This window comes from Myxocyprinus asiaticus, chromosome 28 (genome assembly GCF_019703515.2).
Source record: "Myxocyprinus asiaticus isolate MX2 ecotype Aquarium Trade chromosome 28, UBuf_Myxa_2, whole genome shotgun sequence".
Lineage (NCBI taxonomy): Eukaryota > Metazoa > Chordata > Actinopteri > Cypriniformes > Catostomidae > Myxocyprinus > Myxocyprinus asiaticus.
The window spans coordinates 30,230,249-30,247,783 of NC_059371.1; the positions used below are offsets into that span (position 1 = coordinate 30,230,249).

A 17,535-nucleotide genomic window follows, 5' to 3' on the forward strand; every position below is an offset into this window, starting at 1 on the left:
CTATTTACACTTACATTTTCATTTAATGCATCTGCTTCTGCAGAACACAAATGAGGGTTTTTAGAAGAATATCTCAGCTCTGTAGGTCCATACAATGAAAGTGAATTGGTGGCCAGAACTTTGAAGCTTCAAAAAGCACATAAAGGCAGCATAAAAGTAATCCATAAGACTCCAGTGGTTAAATCCATGTCTCCAGAGGAGATATGATAGGTGTGGGTGAGAAACGGATCAATATTTAAGTCCCTTTTTTACTATAAATCTCCACTTCCACTTCCACATTCATCTTCTTTTGTTTTTTGGTGATTTGCATTCTTCGTGCATATTGCCACCTACTAGTCGGGGCTGGTCAAAGGTGGAGATTTACTGTAAAAAAAAAAAAAACTTAAATATATTGATCTGTTTCTCACCCACACCTATTATCCTGAAGACATGAATTAAACCACTGGGGTCACAGGATTACTTTTATGCTGCCTTTATGTGCTTCTTAAAGTTTTGGACCATGTTGACTTGCATTGTGTGGACCTAAAGAACTGAGATGTTCTTCTATAAATCTTTATTTTTGTTCTGTAGAAAAAAGAAAGTCATACACATCTGGGATGGCATGATGTTGACTAAATGATGGGAGAATTTCATTTTTGTGTGAAATATCCCTTTAACCTATAAATTAGTTTAATAACAAAAGCCATTTTTGTTCGTTTTAAACAATTTTTGAAAAGGAGTGAAAATAGAATTAGCAAAGGTTAGCTGTTTTAATCATTTAAACTCTATCATTAAAATCATTAAAAATGTTAATCATTAACATTTAAGTACTTTTAGCCCAATGAACATTTTAGATAATATACAAACGTATAAATATAGTTAAATGAACGTACAATAACACAATGAGACAATGAAAGTCACTTAAACTAATTTAATCCATATAGCTACATGAACCCGACTGAGCTGCTGGTGCAAAATTATTTCAATCTAATGGCGCCCCCTAGTGCTTGTATGTGGTACACATCAAAACAAAGACACGAGGTGAATCGGCAAACAGTGAAATGTTTATTCAGACAATTTCACAAAAGGAGCGGCGTAAATTAAAAAGCCTGCTAGAGTGCCATAGATGCCATTTACAACCAAACTTAATAAATGATAAAAAGAGATGTGTGCAATGTGCTTTATGATTTTGTCCATTTAATTATCAGAAATGGAGCAATAGCACGCTAAATACAATAGAATGGCTTTTTTGTAAACTATAACTATCATACTTTGTCAGTGTCTGAAATGGTGCAAAATCAGTTTTACCGAACTGACTCAATACATTCTGGATACAATTTAAAAAACCTAATGAGTTAACATTATACTGTTGATTTTGTTTCAATATATAATCTAAACACTTCAGCTACTAGTTTAGGTGTAAACAATTTAACAGCAAATAAATTAGATGTGTCGAAAAGCTCTTCGGAATTTGGCGTAGTAACGCTACTCGTTATTCTGGCAAAGAGCACATTGGCACCTTGTTTGGCCTGGTTTAATCTGGATTAAACATACATAATGATTAGTAACTGCAGTGGCTAAAGAAGACTTACAATATAGCTTTAGAAAACATCTGAATTAGATACAAACAAAGCAGTGTTCCTGCTGTGCAGTGTTCGCTCAGATCTGTTTAGATCACCTACAGCGTACTACAAAGTTGCTGAGCAAATTCTACATCAAACCTTAGCAACACAACCCAAACAATGGACGCTTTGGAGCGATGCAGATTTTTTATGCATATCTACATAACCTTAAAACAAATATCCATCATATTTACTTGGAATGAACTGTGAACATACTAATATCACAGCAAAAATGTATAAAAAAATTGCATGACCTATTGTTTAAGACAAATATATTTCTTTAAAGAAAGCACATTTAATGCACAGTTGATGTTAAGGTGGGCTAGTGAAGAGATCTGTTTAAAAACACAACCTAATGTAAATCTCCTAATCGTTTGAAAAAAAAACAACAACAAAAAAAACTTAAACCTTATTCAGTATACCCTACAGAAATACAAATTGGCTGCAAACAGGCGTTGGCTTCAGTGTCCTTGTTAATGTGCACAAATTTTTGAAGCAATCTGGATAACTCATAGCATTGCTCAGGCATCGGCAAACTATTTCAGGTTGAAAAAGCCAGAGGACTTCGCTGGAGGGCCCACTAGCATACGGGCTTGGTTCTTGTGTGTGATGTGAATCTAAGGAAAAAGAATGAAAAATGGATAAAACAAGATTATGAAGTTAAATCTTTATTCAAATCTCACTTTATGCTGACATTTCTTCTATTTATCTTATGCTCAAAAAAATATTTTAGCCTATATTAAAGATTTATGCATTTAAATTTCATAAATTTAATTGTGTAATTTAACAAATTTGAATTAATAAAAGTTTGTTAAAGATTACTCAATTCAATTTGATAAATCTAAAATGCATAAATCTTAAAAAATAATAATATTAAAGTGTAGTAGAAATTATAAGGAGGCAGTTTTGTGTGTACAACTGAAAGCTAAATAGTCTAAAGGATGATTTATGGTTAATATTTAGAGTGGGTGTACACTTACGGTACAAGGTGGCTGCATCCACGGCTCTCCATCAATCTGCATGGGGAGCGGCTTTTTTGTCCTACAAATGAATGTGCATTTTTAAATAACAACAATTAGCAATTATTTATTTTAAATGTTTGTTTTTTTAGCAACTGGACGAATAATGAATGAATCACATAATGGACACTCGCTTGAGTGAATAAGCATATTCACAGCATATGAGTCAGTAGTGGTTGACACAGAATTACAGAATAAATTGACAATCAGATAAACCCTGTTTCATGACAAAAGAATTAATGGAATGTAAATCTAATATTTTACCTTTGAATAAAATTTGAATAATGTCTATGTAAATGAAGGGACTGTAGTTTAACGGACAGTGATGGACACGTCTGAGCATGTCTTTGCATGATTGTGCCAGTATTTGCTTGGTAAAGACAACATTTAAAAAAAGTTAAAATTAATAAATGAATGTTCCTGGTCTTATTGAGCATGATTTATTGCTGCATATTATTTCCAATTCCTCAAATTTCCTCCAACCACCTGGCTCCATTCTGATATGCCACGCCCACTCTCCTAAGTTTTTCTCTCGTGGAATATCCTGTTACACTGAAATATGTCACATTACTTAAGTAAAATAGGTTGCGAATTTCTCATTGCCTTTAAAGGATGCCCGCAGCTGAATGTTGCGCTTGACAGAATCAGAATAACTTTTATTTGCCAGTATTTGTGAGATACCAGAATGGACCTTGGTCCCATTTGACAGTTGCCCAACATGCAACAATAAATACAGTTACAAATCTGTGTCTAGATCCAACATGTGTTTTAGACATAAGTACCCAGCTTGGGTTTTCTGGTGTGCTGATTTATCTGACCAGGCTGCTTCAAAGGAATAATTCACTCCAAAATTAAAACTCTCTCATCATTTAATCATCCTCATGCCATCCCAGATTGTATGACTTTTTCTTCTCCTGAACAAAAATGAAGATTTTTAGAGGAATATTTCAGCTTTGTTGGTCCATACAATGCAAGTCAACAGGGTCCAAAACTTTGAAGCTCAATAAAGCACATAAAGGCAGCATTAAAGTAGTCAATACGACTCTAGTGTTTAAATCCATGTCTTCAGAAGCAATCTGATAAGTGTGGGTAAGAAACAGATCAAAAGTCCTTTTTTCCTATAAATTCTCCTCCCTGCCCAGTAAGGGGTGATATGCATAAAGAATGTGAATTGCCAAAAACAAAAGAGGAAGAACTGTTAGGAGAAGAGTGCTGAGGACGGCTGATTGAAAATGGAGATTTATAGTACAAAAAGGACTTAAATATTGATCTGTTTATCACCCATACCTATCATTTCGCTTCTGATAATGTAAGGTATAATCCATGGCTAGGTGTGCATTAAACCATTCTAATGCAGGACGTGGAGGCGAAAAGACTCTTCGAAGTGCATTAAAATAGTTTAACACACACCTTGCCGTGGATTATCCCACTTATACAATGGTCACTTGCCAGCATTGATCAGTCACAGCTGTCATTGATTTTTACAGTGCAAATTTGGACTGGAAGAACAATAATGGTTAACTTCGGTCTACGGGTTATTAGATCTAGAGTTCTGCCCGTTCTAAATCAGACACAGAGATAAAGTAGTGCAATAACATCACATTTATTTGAATTAATTAAATAAAAAGCTGTATGAATAATAATAATAGCCACATAATGAAGAAGGGTCTCCATTCAGAGCTTCATTTAACGTGTGTGATCACGGGGCGCCCTCTAGCGGGTATATGCGCACATGTTGAGCAGAGCAGCAATATTAGATGATGTTTATCATATTACAATGCAAATCGTCTTACCTCATCTCGCGGACAGTGAAAGACGCATTCAATATGTCCCGGTTACCTTCTCCCCCCCTCTGTGCAAAACAGCTGAATGTCAAACCACATTTTCCTTACAAGCACTTTGGGTGAGTAAATACAGGGCTGATGAACACTGGTGTCTTTTTCATGTTTCCTGTAGTGCTTCACAGTTCATTTAAAGATGGCACTGCATTACTTAATGATGTTGTTTTCTGATGTGACGGGTAATCCTGTCTTTGAGACTATATTCGCATCCGGAGGTCGTTTGAACAGTGGCATAAAACACTTGCAATGTCTCATTACGGAGGACAGCAGAGTAGGTGCATTAATACAGAACGGTGATTTAAACTGACTGGAACTTCCTGTGCATTAAATGGTTTTAACAGCATTCTAGCCAATCGGAAGGGAATATTCGAACAGACCATGGTATAACTGGATTTAAAAGGATAGTTCACCCAAAAATGAAAATTCTCTCATTATTTACTCACCCTCATGATATCCTAGGTGTGTATGACTATTCTTTCTTCACCAGAACACATTTGAAGAAAAATAGAAAAATATCTTAGTTCAGTAGGTCCTTAAAATGCAAGTGAATGGTGATTTCTCATTTGATGCTCCAAAAAAAAAATCACAGACAGTCAGCATAAATTTTATCCATACGGCACCAGCTGTTAATGTCTTCTAAAGCAACACGATCACTTTTGGTGCAAAAACACCGCTTGGACTACCTCTCGTGAAGCATTGGATTATAGTTACAAATTATTTAAATATTTATCTTTTTCGCACCAAAAGTCGACATTTATGCTGACTGTCTGTGATTTTTGGGGCGTCAAAAGAGAAATCTCCATTCATTTGCATTTTAAGGACCTACTGAGCTAAGATATTTTTCTGTTTTTCTTCAAATGTGTTCTGGTGAAGAAAGAAAGTCATACACACCTGGGATATCATGAGGGTAAGTAAATAATGAGTGTATTTTCATTTTTGGGTGAACTATCCCTTTAACCATCATATGGATTACTTTTATGCTGCCTTTATATGCTTTTTGAGCTTCAAAGTTTTGGACCCTGTTGACTAGCATTGTATGAATCAACAGAGCTGAGATATTCTTCTAAAACTCTTTGTTTGTGTTCTGCAGAAGAAAGAAAGTCATACACATCTGGAATGGCATGAGGTTGAGTAAATAAGGGAATTGATTTTTGGGTGAACTACCCTTTAACTACCAGCACCCTTAAGCTGTTTGTCTCACCTGATGGTAATCTGAGATGTTTTGGCAAGTCGGATGGCGCTTTTTAGCCCTGTGTATATCTGTCCCATCTCCATGGCTCCTTCCAAACCCACCACCTCCACTCGCTTATCGCTCATGTCTGTTTCGAGGGAGACAATTTTTTTGGGATAACTTTAATATTAAAGGGGCCATATATCATCCATTATTTATTTTTTCCCCCCTCAGGTCCATTTATAATTTAACCTGTTTTTTTTGTTTGTTTTTTTTTTTGACCATCTTCCACCCTGTCTCTTACCCTTAGAATTAAACAGATTGGTTTTTGCTGCTGTACCTTTAAAACATAACTATGTAAATGCCCTTTTTGCATGTCCCTGCCCTTTTTTCCATCGTACAATGAACTCTTATCTCAAAAGATCAATTTGATTCCTCATGATATGACCCTTTTAACAGTTTCTTCCTGTATAAAAGCCAACCTACCTTGTGGGCTCACTTTTAAGATTTCAGGGTCAACTATGACATCAGGTAAGTCCTGGTCAGCTTTGTCTGTCTTTTTGGCTTCACCCCAAAGATTGGACCCGCCGTGCATGCTGGGAATGTTGAGAACTGCAATCCCCTCTAGGGAAAGATTACTGAGATCCAACTTGGTCCCACAACACTAGATAAGGCCAGACAGAAAGGTTGAGGTCACTTCCGTTTCATGATTAATATTTAAAATTCCAATTACTTCAAGTCATATACTTGTAACAAGCGTAAGCAGATTTTTAAGTAATGAATTGCATTTGCTTCATATACTGAATTAATGCCCTTGATCTGGTAGATTGAAATGGGCTTGGCTTGAGCCCCGCCAGAAAAATAATACCAGAAGCAGGTTAATAACAGGTGTCTATCACTCTAATGGCCTGACAATGCTCATGCTTTTTAGTTGATTATTTTTGAGGAGCTGTTGGAGCCCTTTTCAACACAAGAGAAGGTGGAGCAAAGAGAGATAGAAAGATTATTGACTTCCTTTCACTCACATTGGAGTATGATTATTTTTCTCTTACCTCAATGGTGAGACACTCCTTGAGTTTTTTACAAGATGCTGAGATTGTCTCGGATGTGGCAAATTCGAAATACCATAGTTTGTTCTTCATTCTGAAAGAAAGAAAGAAAGAAAGAAATATATTTATAAAAAGGAAACCACAAACTCATCCTAAAAAATAAAGACCAAGGACAAGCCATATTTATAAGCACTACATCATTCACAAAGGCTCTTATATCATAACTACTAAAACATGTGATGAATCTCATATAAAGTGGGGTAAAAATGCTTCATTTCTTTTTTTTTTTTCATTACAAATTATACTGTAATCAGCATTACAATTTGAGTAAAATGTCTGACACCAAATTGAAAAATTAACATGACTTTCAAAATTTCTTAGTATTTGGTATGTCCCCCTTTTGCTTTAATGACAGCAAGCACTCGAGCTGGCATGGACTTCATAAGTTTTTGCAAAAACCTGTTGATCCATGTTATCCCAGCAAGATCTGAGAATGTTCAGAAGAGCATATTGTGTGCTTCAGTGGAATTTGCTTATCTGAGTAGTGACTGAGAAATAGTGCAGAATATTAAACATTTCTTATTCATTTTATATCATACGCATTTTTCAAAATTATTTCCAGTTACAATTTGATTTAAAATCTAATATAGAATCCCAGTTTTTCAATGTGGACTGAGACTTTTGAACCCCATTTCATATTATTATTATTATTACTATTGGTATTTTTCAGCAATACATTTTTCATGAAGAAAAAAAAAAAAAAAAAAAAAAATATATATATATATATATATATATATATATATATATATATATATATATACACACAAAATTATCTTACTATTTAATTTAAAGGTATAATTGTATTATTTATAATATAAATAATATATTATAACATTACCATATTCATTAGAAATATATTGTTTATAATTATGTATTTTAATTATTTAATATTTAATTATTTTTAGATCTGCTTAGTGTGCAACATGCCCACCTGCTGTTAAACTTCTGTGGATGTTTCTCCCTCATGGTGTGGAAGCGGTGAGCAATGGAAGCATCCTGTTAGACAGAATCAATAGAGTGAGAATGATATAAATTATAGAAAAAACAGAGGTTATAAAAGAAGGTTATTCAAGCTATATGGAAATATCCATTTCAAATTGATGGTGTACTGCATGTGTCTTACCACTCCAATGGAGAAGTAATTGTTGATGATTTCGTAGGGAACTGGGTCACCTCTCTCCTGACTATCCTCTAGAATCACCTGTATGCTCCAGCGATCCATCGGAACTACAGAACTGCCCTCTATGTCCTTCAGGATCCGGCCCAGATCCATCCCGTCATAACCTATAAAGTCATAAACATCAACCAGGGCATATTGTTATGCATCATATGTTTTAAAGTTTAAAGTTTACACAGAAAAAACAAATTATCGTAGTGCAAAACATTGTTTTCATTACTGTAATGTGAAATAAAATGATATATTGATTAAATTTTAAAATATTTATATATCATGGAAGTATTTGTTGTACTGCCTTTAATTTATGCTGATTTAATTACAATTATTTTTTTACTGTAATACCACAAAAATGGAGAGTCACGGTAAACTTAAACACTCTGGTTGAATTAATGGATTTCATAAAGGACAATTTATATACACTGATACTCTTCTCACCTCCTCCCCATCGAAGGCAGCGAGCAAGATCATTGCCTGTCCCAAGTGGAAGTACGGCCACAGGGGGGCGCCTTGGCAGGTTAGATTTATCTTTGAGGAATTTAAAATAATGGTTTGTTGAAAGTGAAGCGAAACCAAGACAAAACACATTTGCTATCACCAGAAAATCTCATATGCTTTCCTGTGGTGCTGTGGGTGTCACAAAACTGTATCTTTTATAAAGTTACCCACCTATGGCGTCAAGTATCCAGCCCACTGTGCCGTCACCTCCACACACTAATATTCTATAGTCTGGCAGATCTCTGAAGAAACACAACCTGGTTTGGAGAACGTAATATAAGCTTTTGTTAAGGCATAACAAGAATATTCCTATAGTGGGGTGCAACAGTCTGAGACCATTAGTGAAAAAGCTACTATTTACCTTTATCCTAATTTAAAGCTGCACTACGGCTCTTTGTGCTCTCTAGCGACATCTGTGGTTGAAACTTAAAATTGCACGTGAGCTGTGTTTCGGCACTGCTCTTCTGCGCGGATGAATCATATGATTTGAGTTTACCTGGACATCGCCTGTGTGCAGGGTCGGAGCCTGGATTTTTGCACAGGGGTGGCCGGGCAGGGGCCAGTAATCAGTCTCTGTGTGTGTGTGTGTGTGTGTGTGTGTGTGTGTTGGGGGGAGAGGTGCGGTTGTGAGTGGGGTGGCCAATGGGGTGGCCACCCCTTAGCTCCGCCCCTACCTGTGTGTGATCATGACTATGAGATATTCAGAGCTGGAGTAATTTGCTCTGTTTTCATGTTCATATTATGTTATTCTTTAAAACATTTAAAACAGAAATAGCACTTGCTTTGATAAAGAAACAACAACCGTATTTACATATATTGAATGACTGAATTATAGCGCTGATAGCTCAGTTTCAGAGCTGAAACTCGTGATATGGATGATATGAGTTCAAATGGAAAACTTTATTATTTTAGATTATATTATACAGCATCAGTTGATAATACAAGTAAAACCGTAACACTACAATAGTACATCTATGCACTACACACAATAAAACTGTGAACAAAAAACATAAAACGAGGATTCAATAATAATGGGGATGAAATATACTTTAAACATGAAAACAATATGCAGAAGTATGCCATTTAAAAATGACAATAATACGTTTAATTAATCATTTCTTTAGCAGTAAAGTTATAATAGATGGTTACACACTAAACTAATGAAAATGTACATTACTGTGTTATAAATTTGGTACATTATAAACAACTTGAGATGATTATATATTGTAATCAGACAGATTATGTGCTAAAAGGACAATAAGTGATTGCTTGTGCATTTCTGCGACTGGGGCAAAAGAAATCCGAAAACAGCGGCGCACACACACACTCTTAGGGAACCTGTAAACTACAGCCAGGGTTGGGAGGGTTACTTTTAGAATGTATTCCACTACAGATTACAGAATACATGCTGTAAAATATAATTTGTAACGTATTCCGTTAGATTACTCAAGGTCAGTAATGTAATCTAAATACTTTGGATTACTTCTTCAGCACTGGTAGATTTTTTCACTTGTTTTGACTATAAAAACTCTGCCAGTACAGTAAGATAAAATACATGTTAAAAATACATTCTCTGAAAAACCTAAATATCTTATGCAGTGTTGTTTCTAAAACAAGATAAATCAAATTGATCATGTTTTAAGGATTTTTAGATATTTTTATAGGAAAACAATACAAAAATTATTATCAAGTATATGATTTTTGCCCTAATATCAAAGGCCTTACTAGAAAAAAAGAAATTATGATCTAACGTGAATTTTCTTGATAAAAAAATATGATCATGCCTGGTAACATGTGCGTGTAAAACGGCTAGAAATAGCATTTTAGCTTAGCGTAAAGCTGACAATTTACACAAGGTTTATTTCTATTTCTTCTGCTCCAAACTTACTTCAAACTTACTTCTCTGTCTGCTCGTATGAATGTAACACATCATAAGAAAGTGTTTCACCGCTGTTCAAATGCACTTTGGATCACATCATTTATATGTATAAATGTTTTCCATCTGAATGGACTAAATATTAAATGAAACAAATGACAATAAAATGCAAAGTAATCTCTTCAGTAATCAAAATACTTTTTGAATGTAACTGTATTCTAATTACCAATTATTTAAATTGTAACTGTAGTGAAATACAGTTACTTATATTTTGCATTTTAAATACGTAATCCCGTTACATGTATTCTGTCACTCCCCAACCCTGACTACAGCAATGCTATAAAATACTCAGAAGTCATGAATATTAGTAAACATTGCAGTAACTTCAACAGACAATGTAGATACATCGCGATCAGTTAACACACGAGTAATGTTCGATTCATATGAGCATGACAAACAATATTAGCTTCAACAACCCTTCCAGACAACATCTCCAAGCATTAAAACAAGTAAAGAACTACGCCAAACAGTTAACAGATAAGCATCCATCCAGACTGCAGCGATGCTGTCCTGAACTGTGTGACAGTGACTGACTGTACTGAACAGCGTAGTTTCTCCAGCCGGAACACGTGACAGCCGGTACTTATTTTCTGTGTTTACGGACATGAGGTAATGACGTAAGGATGAACGTCATAAGCCTGTGATTTCAGGCCAAATCCGACCCAACAGCTCAAAATAGAAATAATTTTTTTAGGCTTACGGTAGTGAATCAGGGCAAGGTAAGAACATTGTTTTGAACACTGTTTTTTCTGTACTCAATCAATAATGGCATTTTGTTATTTTTTAACCAAATAATCTTCTGTAGTGCAGCTTTAATACAAAATGTGTCATTAGAGTTTGAGTGAGACGTTTGACAAGCTCAATTTAAAACGAGACAAAAGCACCAACAGTGCAAGGATTGTTGACATTTGCAGGTAAAGACCTCACATTTCCTAACAAAATATGCTGAAATGGTAGAGAAATGCTTACCCTGGTGCTGGTCCACCATTGGAAAGGTTATAAACTTGCCGAGGATTCAACAAGTATTGGAATTTTCGAAGGACTCTGTAAAAGCATAGACATTTTGAGTGAATCAAGCTTGTGGTCAAAATGTACATTCCCAAAGCATTTGATGAAACAAAATCGGGCAGCAGGAAATGTTCGCACCTTTCTCCCTGTTTGCCGCCACTTTTAGGGTTCACAAACACCAGAAGAGGATGAGTGTCAGGAATAGGGTTTATCTGTTTGGGAAGAAGATGCTGTTTGTTAGTGTCACTCTAATCATACAGAATCTATACAGTGTGCTACTGGAACTTGCCAAGGAAAAGCTTGTACCTAATATACAGACAACATAAATATCAACAAACAACACTATGCATTGACTAAAATATTTATACAGTATGTAGGTTTATTGTTATATAGGTTTTTTTTTTCTTGCCCTGAAATCAGTAAATGTGTTCAGGCTTCAAGTATGATTTATTGCAAGGGTAGATAGACAGTAAAGGCAGAGCTTTACCTGTAGTACCTGACCGTCAGGCGTATTGTTGTGGTCACTGTCATCACCTGCACCTGAGCAGCCGTTCTTTACACAGTTTGGCCTCTCCTAAGTGGTAATACAATGGGGACACAAAGAACACAAGGATAATGGAACAATACTGTCAATCAAATAATAATTAGTTAGCATTGTACACACTTTCCGCTCTATATGACTCTGTTTACACCAAAACTTAACAAAACAACCTGCTAGGTTTTATCATGTAATTAATTACAGAAGATTTTGCTGGCTCACTCTATTATGTTGTCTACAGTTGAAGTCAGAAGTTCATATACAACTTAGCTAAATACATTTAAACTCAGTTTTTCACAATTCCTGACATTTAATCGTAGAAACATTCCCTGTCTTAGGTCAGTTAGGATCACTACTTTATTTTAAGAATGTGAAATGTCAGAATAATAGTAGAGAGAATTATTTATTTCAGCTTTTAATTCTTGGATCGAAATGTCATACTGTGACAAGCAGTAGCGGTTCTAGCTTGTATGGCGCCCTGGGCGAAACCCGCTTCAACACGCCCCCAAAGTTGTTGTGGGGGGGGTTCTGTGTGGGTGCCTCGTGCCGCCCCTCCCACAAGATGCCGCCACCCTGGGCAACTGCCCATGTCGCCCATGCCTAAATTCGGCACTGGTGACGAAGAGGAGGGTGGGGCCGGGCCGTGACTACACACGCCCGGCCCCCAATCGGGCTAATCAGCCGAGGAGAGGGATAAGTGCAGCGAAATGTGGCAGTTCGAGAGAGAAAGAGCCACATGCAGCTGCCATGTGTGTATTTGTGTCTTTTTGTTTAAATTCAATATTATTTTGACTGTTCAGCCGGTTCCCGCCTCCTTTCCCATCCTTAACCTTTGTTACACATACAAGGCTAGTTCAAACTATTATCATTTTCTTTTTAGTGTAATAAAAAAATGGCATTTTTGGTGCTTTTTGTTCAGTCAGAGGCTACGTTCACACCGCAGCTGAATGTGACCCAAATCTGATTTTCTGCTCAAATCGGATTTTTTTTGTTTTTTTGTAAGGTTGTTCACATGACATTTTAAATGTAGCTCATATCAGATACTGGTCTGAACAGCTGAAACTCCTAAACTGGCCCGCATGCATATAATATTCCCTGAGCATGCGTATAACAAATTCTGGCATGTTTATCATTATGATATGAATAATTAATAAAATTGCATTTAAAAATTGAATTAGCTGTTTTTTTAAGCGGATAGGACACTTACTGCCTGTATATCTAATAATATGTCAGCAAGTGATGGAGAAAGACCGTTTTGATGGATAAAGTATTTTCGAACAAAGAAATCTACCTTCGTATGGTGCAATTAAATTATCATCGAAGCTCAAGAGTGTAAATTTACTTAAGAGTGAAACAGAAGATAAGATAAGACCAGATAAGCTCAAAGGACAGCAGGAAAAACGGCATAAGATATGTAAGATAAGAAGAGTTGTTATCTATAATTATTTCAGATTTCCATTAAATTGCTTGCAATCGTGTTTTTATACAGTTCAAGAAATATAAAGGAACTGTGAAGCCATTTTCTGCGCGAGCAGATCATTTTACAGAACATAAATCTATCTCTGCATCTTTTCATGTGCATATTTTTACTACATGTAGTCCAAATGAAATGCTAAATAATAATAAAAATTATTTTATTTTATTTTCTTAAAAAGGAACTGAATGCATTAACTAGAAAAGTTATGATTCGCAATTATAAGTTTTATACCATAACACGCCTATATATGCCGGAACTCAAGTGCGCAAAAGACAAATGACCTGGCTGTTCACACTGAAGCCAAATTGGAAAAAATCTGATACTTATCAGATTTATTTCCACAAATGAGCTTTTCAATATAGATTCATTATCTGATAAAGCAGGTTTATTAGGAAAATTTCCATTATGACTTGCTTATTTCTTTCTTATTTAAGTATTTATTGGAATTCGCTTAGGTAAGAAATGGCCTACTATTAATTAAAATAATAAAAAGTGTAAATGCAAGCATACAGTATATTTTAGTGTATACTGCTGTTGCAAATGATGCAAATTGAATCAACAGAATTTGCTTTAGTGTGACTTCCAATAGTGCTACAGTGAGACTTTGTTTAGGTCCATTTGTTATGGCAGTATTACATGCAGCTGGGTAGATATAGCAATTACAGATTATATTTCTGTCTTACCTTGATGACAGGATATATGGCCCATGGTGGCAAAATATGATCCCTGAAAGGGCCACAATCGCATTCTAAGGGTTCCTGGACTGCACACTCATCATGCCTCTAAAATGTAAGAGTAAAAAGGACAATTGTAATGGAAACCTATAAACCATCTGAGTGTATAAAAAGAACAAATTCAGTGATTTTGTATCAACAGTGATTATATACAGTAATTTCATCATTTAATTTCATCATGGCTTTCTTTTTTCCATGGAACACATGAGATGTTAATCAGTATGTTAGTCTCAGTTCTCATTCACCATACAATGGAAGTGAATGGTGACTTAGGTTGCCTTTCTGCCTAACATCTTCTTTTGTGTTACATGGATGAAAGAAAGTCATGCCGGTTTGGAACCACATGAGGGTGAGTAAAGACAGAATTTTCATTTTTTGGATGAACTATCCCTTTAAGTACACTGTAACCTCTTGTTTAAGTCATTATTATTAACTTTATTATACTTTATTTTAAACTGTATTTTGTTGAAGTATCCAAATGACAGAATGAAAGTCTCACAATCTCACCATGGTGTGACACCAGACACAGCGTTTCCCAGTAAGGCCATGCAAACCCTTAATCTTCTTCTGACACCTGTCACATTTCCCAGAATCACAGTTTCCACTCACCCAGACATGGGATGCAGTCTATAGGCAAACACAAGTTTTAGTCCATTTGTTAGCACAAAAGAAAGAGTTTTTGTTGTTTCAAAGGGGGGGCGTGACCAAATAAATTTGAGAACCACTGTTGTTAAGTGTTACCGGAAGATGTTTGTTGTGTCACAATCTTTATATTTAATGACTTGAATAGTGTCATTAAGAATACTTGTATAGTGTACTGCCTACTGCATATACAGTACACTGAATACTGCCTGTAATTAAAAAAAGGATGTGAAACAGCATTCAGTATGCAAAAATAAGCATTTCAAAGTATGCTACATTGTTATCACATGACCTTGTTACATGCATTTTTAATTCAGCAAATGCAATCCAGTTATCATCTCGCAAATATTTTTTTTTTCATTCTGTATACTGCAGAAATATACAGTATGTAGTATGTTCATTTATAATTCTATACTGATTTCTTACATTTACGTACAGTTGTAAATCGTTAATGCATTGTACAATACAGTGAATACTGCATTATACAGTATCTACAAAAATAAAGGTGTGCTTACCCCAGTCTCTTTCTTTGACATCACATATGTGCGGGTGCATGGAGCAGGATTCCTATTGGCACATCGGCCATGGACTGTGTATTTGCAGCCTGTATATGATAGCAAACTGTTGTAATACCAAACTTATCTGAGATCCAGAATTCAGAACTTAACATATTGGTTCACAAGGTTTCTAAAACTTCATCAGTGCTTTAGGTAGATAACCACAGTACACTTTGCCACATTGCAATTCTGGACTATGTCTATTTTAGCATTTTTGAAATATTTGTTTAGCTTTTTAATATTTTACCAGGTAAAATTGGATAAAGTACTGGAAATAATGTGGAGAAATTGGATTGAGACATGATGTAGAACAGATTCAAACCTGTCTCTCACATGAACACTATGGCTCAATGTGTCTGAGGCACGTGTGCTAACCGATTTGACTGGTAGGACAGATTTTACAGGCTAATTTTATTTACCAAGTTTGACCACATATGGTATCCACCTGTTCTGCACAAATAAAGACCTCTTGAGGCAAGAGTTGTTTAACCTTTCTTGTAAATTATGTAAAATTTCACTCACAGGTGCAACAGAGACCCTGTTTGCGTAGACCAAGCAGCATATTCTGACAGACGTTGCAGTACACACGCTTGTTAAAATGTTTCATCCTCCACAGATGTTGGCCGTCTCTTTGGGTAATCTTGAGAAAGACAAAATTATATATATATATATATATACATATACAGTATACAATTTCAAAGGAAACTGAAATGTTATGTTCTCTGTGATGATTTATATCTGGCAGTCTTTTTCAGATTAACATTTTTACTGGTTGCTCCTCAAGCATGACACATAACAAAACAAAACATTCATGAACAGAGTCAATCATTATCCCCCTTAAACCCCATTATTTCCCTTCCCCCCTCCCTTCCCAAAACACAGATTCTGGGGCAAAACGATACCTGAGTGCCCAATACGCCGCACACAAAACCCTGAACCCTGAAAGGGGACTTATTAATACATAATTTTGGGTTCAGCCATATGCTCAAGGCAACATTTAAATAAATGTCTGAATTAAACACTCTGGACACTTTTGTCCATACCGAGAGCAAATGCAAGATAACGGGGTGTAACTTCTCTGGTTAGTTTGATAGAAAGGCTTTGCAAGGGAGAAATAGGGGCAAGAACTTTATATATCTAGCCAGAGGTTTTCCTGCTTTGTCCCCCGACTCAAAGTATAACTGTCTTGCCCTGAATAGCCAAAACTCCACCTTCCGCAACAAAATGGTATTATATCTGTATTTCAAACGGGTTAATTCTCTGAGGCCATTAGATGACATTCGGTGCTTCAGCTCTGCCTCTGCACTTTTAATATTCCCTTCCAATTCCACGAGTTCTCGTGCTTTGGATTTTTTGGTGAATGCGGCATACTGTATGATCCGGCCCCTAAGAACCGCCATAAGTGCCTCCCAAGCCACATCCACAGAGGATACTGAGGACCAGTTGGTCTCCATATAGATATTGATTTCAGCCTTTAACATTTGTTGGAATTCAGGATTTTGCAAAAGGGATACATTAAAGTGCCAACTATATGATTTCCTTTTCTCCATATGTGGCAACACCTCTAAACACACCAGGGCGTGATCTGAGACTAAAATGTTTCCAATTGAGCATTCAACAACAGATGAAATGAGGGACTTAGATATAAAAAACAAAATCTATTCTAGAGTAAATCTTATGGACTAATGAAAAAAATGTATAGTCCCTCCCAGATGGGTTCAAAAGTCTCCAAATTTCTGTAAAACCAAGATTTTTACACATCCTGTGAAGCATCAATGTTGCTCTAGGGGGTTTACACACTTTTGCTTCACTGTGATCAAGGACTGAGTCCATCAAAATATCAAAGTCTCCTCCCAACATTATATCATGAGGGGTGCCAGCAGCTTGCAACATCCCTTCAAGATCTATAAAAAAAGCCCTGATCATTAACGTTAGGTGCACAAATATTAGCCAAAATAAAACTATTCCCCTGAGTTTCAGCTAAAACAATAATGACTCTTCCTAATTTATCTTTAATCTGTTTGAGACATTTGAATTGTAGATGTTTTCTTATCAGTGTAATGACTCCCCTGCTCTTACTTGAGCCAGCACTAAAGAAAACATGTCCACCCCATATCTTCCCAAATTTTTCAGCTTCCTGCGTGTAAAGATACGTTTCTTAAAGAAACACTATATCATATTTCTTATGCTTAAGAAGAGAAATAACCTTCACCCATTCACATTCTACGTG

The 17,535-nt window shown here is 35.8% G+C and overlaps 1 protein-coding gene across 1 annotated transcript in view; it reads right to left on the reverse strand.

Moving 5' to 3' along the window:
- Nucleotides 1–1,021: 1,021 nt before the first annotated feature.
- LOC127418667 (diacylglycerol kinase alpha-like) overlaps nt 1,022–17,535 on the reverse strand; it is a 54,328-nt gene continuing 37,814 nt past the window's right edge. The window contains exons 9-24 of the mRNA XM_051659351.1: nt 15,828–15,945; nt 15,264–15,352; nt 14,614–14,733; nt 14,056–14,154; nt 11,845–11,931; nt 11,496–11,569; nt 11,319–11,393; nt 8,585–8,670; nt 8,354–8,443; nt 7,865–8,025; nt 7,673–7,737; nt 6,685–6,775; nt 6,119–6,296; nt 5,663–5,780; nt 2,582–2,642; nt 1,022–2,218 (exon numbers count right to left, since the gene is read on the reverse strand). Of these exons, the coding sequence (XP_051515311.1) occupies nt 2,138–2,218; nt 2,582–2,642; nt 5,663–5,780; nt 6,119–6,296; nt 6,685–6,775; nt 7,673–7,737; nt 7,865–8,025; nt 8,354–8,443; nt 8,585–8,670; nt 11,319–11,393; nt 11,496–11,569; nt 11,845–11,931; nt 14,056–14,154; nt 14,614–14,733; nt 15,264–15,352; nt 15,828–15,945 (1,593 nt within the window). The 3' untranslated portion in view covers nt 1,022–2,137. The remainder of the gene's footprint in view (nt 2,219–2,581; nt 2,643–5,662; nt 5,781–6,118; nt 6,297–6,684; nt 6,776–7,672; nt 7,738–7,864; nt 8,026–8,353; nt 8,444–8,584; nt 8,671–11,318; nt 11,394–11,495; nt 11,570–11,844; nt 11,932–14,055; nt 14,155–14,613; nt 14,734–15,263; nt 15,353–15,827; nt 15,946–17,535) is intronic.